The sequence below is a fragment of the Mucor mucedo genome, assembly GCF_025094135.1.
Source record: "Mucor mucedo strain NRRL 3635 chromosome Unknown EV154scaffold_359, whole genome shotgun sequence".
Classification (NCBI taxonomy): Eukaryota; Fungi; Mucoromycota; class Mucoromycetes; order Mucorales; family Mucoraceae; genus Mucor; species Mucor mucedo.
The window spans coordinates 4,523-9,903 of record NW_026252643.1 but is presented as its reverse complement, the minus strand read 5'-3'; the positions used below and the strand labels follow the sequence as shown (position 1 = coordinate 9,903).

The 5,381-nt window shown below is 39.2% G+C and overlaps 1 protein-coding gene across 1 annotated transcript; it reads right to left on the bottom strand.

The window, feature by feature from the left end:
• Window positions 1–2,029: 2,029 nt before the first annotated feature.
• On the bottom strand, window positions 2,030–3,696 carry EV154DRAFT_586631 (uncharacterized protein; the record flags this gene model as incomplete). Its single annotated transcript, XM_051606790.1, has 4 exons — window positions 2,030–2,572; window positions 2,668–2,828; window positions 2,914–3,467; window positions 3,524–3,696. The coding sequence occupies 4 exons, from the start codon at window positions 3,694–3,696 to the stop codon at window positions 2,030–2,032; spliced, it is 1,431 nt and encodes a 476-aa protein (XP_051449895.1).
• Between the last annotated feature and the right edge of the window lie 1,685 nt (window positions 3,697–5,381).

Genomic DNA, 5,381 nt, shown 5'->3' with positions numbered 1-5,381 from the left:
CTGGATCCCTGATACTCAGATTTACAACCCCAAATGCTGATACCGCGCCGATTACGGTATGCGAAACCCCTCTCGCAGAGGGTGACTCAATAACGGCCTCAGTTCCTCGTTGTGACCAAGCTCTTGAACGGCGCATGTTTATGTCGAAACCCGATTCATCAAGGAAGACACAATTTTTCATAAAATCCATCCCTTTAGCAGGCCATTCCTCAACAAATTTAGCACGAGCCTCCAATGTTTTGTTGCTATTTCTGGCTACAGGGTGACGGGTGACTACTTTGATACTGAGGTTGCAATCCTCTTTCATAAACTCTGCAACTCTACTTTTCTTTATTTGCAGACCTTCAAAGCTTTTGGTCAGATTTTCCACCGCATCTTGGATGACAGCTGATGGGTTTTCGTCAAAAAAGTCCGTAAGGTAAGCTTTGTGTTGTTCATTTAGCTTGCTTTCGGGTCTGTTTGACGTGCGATTGGTTTTTTTAAAGGGAATGTTCTTATCTGGATCTTGATCGTAAGCACGTTTCCACTTTCTTGCAGTCTCATAGTTGACGTTAGCGGACTTTGGAAGCTTCAGACGGTTTCATGAGCTTTTCCTGAATGAAATAGAAATAACGCAATCGATCTTCATCTGTGTAATAGTTGTAAACAGTTGGTCTTTCTACCCTTTTTGCTGCTTCTGACATGTCAATATCCTTAGGTTCTTCATTATCTGTGGTTACTTTTTTATTTTTAATGTAGTTCTTGAGATTCACCAATTTTGTCATGCGAAATGAGTGTTCTACAACAAAATTTGATACTTCTTCTCCAGATGCATTTACAATTCTACCTCTACCATCTTCTTGAAAGAAATTCGTTTTGAATAATTTTATAAAAGTTCACTGAGCTGGTAAAAATATTTGTAAGAAGTGGGCAAATTATTTTCGAAAAGGTGGGCAAATTAAGTTCAAACATTCGGGCAAAATAATTTTTTTTCTGGGCAATTTAACTTCACACAATTGGCCAATTTTTTTCAAAAAAGTGGGCGGACTTTTCAAACATTCGGTAAATTGAGAGTGGAAACACAGTACCTTTCAAAAAAAGACAAAAACAATAATAGTAACGTAGTTTTTAAGAGGGTTTTTTTTTTTAAAAAAAAAAGTAAAAAGTTGGAAGTAGTTTAACAAAAAGCTAAGACATAAATCCGTTGGAAAAAAAGGACAGAAATAAAAATTAGGTTTCAAGTTTGTAAACATGTCTTGAAAATTTTGCATCGTAGCTATGCCTGCTTATTTTTCTTACCATTCGTAATAATTATGGGACAAGAGAATAAAATGACACCTTTGATAGCTTAATTGCTTTTTATGAGCAAAAAATAGACAGGAATTATCCGCCTAGTTCAATAGTTTATTATTGCTTTTTTGTGGGATTATTAGTGATCACAATAGTATCAAACATTGTCGATTATGATCGTATAACATAATTCGACCACGGTAAAAATGGCTAAATACCACATCATCCTATGCGCAATTGATGTAACACTGTTTTTTTACAAAGATTTTTAATTGCGGGATATTCTGTTGAGCTTAATTGGTACGTATAATCGGTTTTACTAAAAGATGTTTTAAGCAGGCAAAGCTGCCAAAGTGTTTTAAGTCAGTTATACACGTATTGTCGAATAACAAAAACTTCAATAGTACCTATTAAATTATATATAAACGCAAGGGAACACAAGGAAAAAGCACATTTACATATAAAGAAGTTAAATTTTATTTTCAAATTTTATTTTCTAGATGGTCTTGTGTTATGGCGTGTTCTTGGGATTGATGATTCTGCTGAACATGGCGGTCTAATTTCTAGACAAGGTCGACCAACTGGTCTTGGTGCTGGTGCAACTGGTGCAATAGGCGTAGGATCGCTAGCTACTACCCGAGTGCGTGATCCGGTGGGACGACCAGGGCCAGCGCCACTTCTTACCCTGACCCGTTTATTTGGCCCAGCTGGTCTTCCAACAGGACGACGGGAAGCTGGGCGGCCACGAGAAGAGTAGCGACTACGGGAAAAAACCAGATGAGGCTGAAGAGGTTTCAGCCTGGGAGGAAGCGACTGTTGCTCTAGTTGCTCTTCTTGTACCACTTGCTGCAGTTACGCTTCTACGCTGATTGTCTTGGCTTGCTTCTGGATTGGCTTCGGCTTGTTGAACAGGAAGATCATCTGCACCAGATTCGTTCCACTCACCCATGTCATTGTCTTTGTTACCACTCCAGTCAGAATCTTTACTGCCTTCGGAAGCATTGCTATTGGACGAGTGACCTTCGTCATCACTGCCGGATGAGCTAGCATCATTTTCAGCTCCATTCGGATTGCGTCGAATCCAGGCGACACGACGAGATTCCAAGCGGGCTTCATGCTGACGTTGGCGCTCTGGACAGAGTCCATTTTCCCCTCTTGTAAACAATTGCGGTACGTTAAGCTCTGCAATTGGACCTACTGTACCAGAAGTGTATACTACCTCCTTCAACGCACGATTCAATCCTTCCAAAACGCTTGGATTTTCTTTTTTCCACAGATACTCCAAAAGTTTCTCCGCACAATACTGCTCATTTCGGTAGCAAAAAGCAACCAACCGTTTCAAATCAACCCACATGCTTTCGATAACATTGGTATGGATATACCCAGGCGTATGGTTACCCTAACCTGATCCTTGGTACCAAAACTTTTTGAGTGATTAACAACTTGGTGTTGTCTGAAGTAATAATCACCATCTTCGTACCGGCCTTCGTTATTTTCGTAGGTTCCATCCTCCAAAAGAACATCAGGGGGATGCATAAAGTCATATCCCTTCCAACCATCTGAACGGATGACGGTATTTGGTTCGCAGTGACGTTCGATTATAGGTTTCAAGGTGGCCGTAGTACGGTTGGGCACGGTGCACACAAAAATCGGCCAGCACGAAACAAAGGCTTCTTGTAAAACGGCCGTTGGTCTTGGACACCTCCTCACCGACTTTAATGGCTTCCACCATACCGAACACCCAGACACCCTCAACGCGATGTCCTCGGTGGTGCTTACGTTTACCAAACTTTGATTCGTCGATCTGGATATGATCGCAATCAGGTGAAGAGCCTAGACGAAAGGGCATGTTTCTGTTGACGTAATCACAGAGCATAAGAGTATTGACGTCCTTGGTTAATTTTCCAACGGCAGGGAGAGATATCGTGTATCTACCATGAACTTTTGTGATTGAAGAGTTTTCCACGTATTGATTGAGACTGCGGTAAGACAAATCGATTCTAAGTTTTCTGCGATAAAAAAAGGTGTTCTTGGCAGCTGATTGATAACGTTTCTTGTGCGTATCGCTACTACCGTTGCAATGATAATAATATCTTCCACGATTCTCCCTCCACTTACGATACATGTCCTTTTGGCAACCCGCAACATTACACTTGAGATCAACCAATTGAAAAACACCGAGTTCCTCACCAACATATCTAAAAAACTACGAAGTTAGAATAAATCCCTTTTGTAACGGATTTTATTGACCTACCTTTCTGTATCCTCAGGTCTTCCTGATAAATGGTCTAATTCAGTTGCAATTACGTTAACGGGTACTCTGGAACGGTATGGGGCAACAACTTGACCGATCTGACGACCTCTGGGACGAGCAGGAGTAATTGCGTTATCTTCGACATGATCTCGAACAAGAATTGCTGAACTCATTTTGAAATTACTAACAACGGAAGTAAGGTGCAATTGGTTATTGAAATTGGGTGGGAATATGTCAAAATTATTACGAATGGAGAACGATTGAAAAAAAAGGAGAATAAGAATTAGTTAGGACACACAGCGCTAATGTTAATTCAAATAAAAAAGAAACTTACATGAAGAAAGGAAGGAAGAGCAAATAAATATAATTGAAAACTTTTTTTATTTCCACAAGCCCCCAACAACTGCAAAGTCACTTGTAACAGCCTAACAAATAGGTTCCTAATGTAAACAAAAAATTCTTAACCTGGACTCAAACTGCGGACCTTCACGTTCTTTAACATTCGATTTACACATTCGGCTATAGTTCAACGATTTGTTTGTTATAAAAATACACCTAATACACGTCCCCGATTTAGTATGTTTTTTATGTTACCACAGTGTTTTCGAGATTTTGACGGTTGAAATTAAACTTTTAGGCTAATCGAAACCAGTAAATGCTACGACTATTACTTCAGTTTATACAAAAGATCGTTTCTAATTTTTTTTTATCGGGTAGTCTATACCGAAACCCATAAAATAATAATTTACTTCCGGCTAGACTATATTACTTCAATGCCTAAAAATGTGAAATTAATTTTCTACAAATTTAAGGCACTGTATATATGACATTTCTACGATTAGGGCAACTCCAAATTAGACCAGTTACCAAAGTACGCTTGTTGTAAATCTTGGATATTTGATTAGTAAACAAATTCGGACGGTAGCGATTTGGAATTAACTTTATCAGCTGCGCCTAAATAAGGGCAATAGGGTACAGGTGCGGATGACTTGGTAATGAGTGATCGCGGCTCTGCAATCGTTATAAGACCAAACTTAAAACTTTGAACAGCGATTAGTTGTTCAGTTTAAATAATAGAAATTTAAAAGTACGTGCATCAGATGCGCACAAAACAATGCTATTGTTTACATATGCGGATGACTTTGTGACGGCTAATACCCATTCTCTTAAGCCTTAAAAACAATTTTAAAATTTCAAAAGCAGATAGTCCGTCACTTTTAATCCCAGCTATCCGAAAATACGATTTTCGGAAGCGCCCAAATTTTTGCAAATTTCCGAGTACCCGGATACATGTGTAACTATTACTAATCACCGGGAAATCGAAATTCGTCCTATCTTTTTTGTTCGCCGTTGGCACAACCAATTGAAGACTACTTATCTTGACAGAAAAAGAAACCGTAGAGTTGATCGACTGGTGTCTGTTTTGGTGAAGAATGTTCTGCTCGAGTATGCTAACAACATCAGTCGTATCTTCTCGAAAGTTGGAAGAATGGGTCCTGAAGAAAGACGACACCGCAAAAAAGAGATGCAGGCAGAGGCCATCAGTTCTGATGCTTGGAACATATGATCGAAACTGCAACCACTGGTTCTGATGGTAGAAGTGTTTATGTTGTTTCTTCTTTCTCGACTCCTGGTGTAAGTGATGATGTTGTGGTGGAAGATCTACAAATGATCACTTGCAGTTGCCCTGACTTCCACTTTAACAATATCACATGCAAACACATGTATTTGTTGAAGCGTGATATGTCCATGTTCTCTGTATTTGAAGGTAAACATAAATACTATTGAAATCTTTACGGCTTCATGTTTTTACTAACCTTTCATTAAATATTTTCTTTCGACCCCACTTTTTCAACCA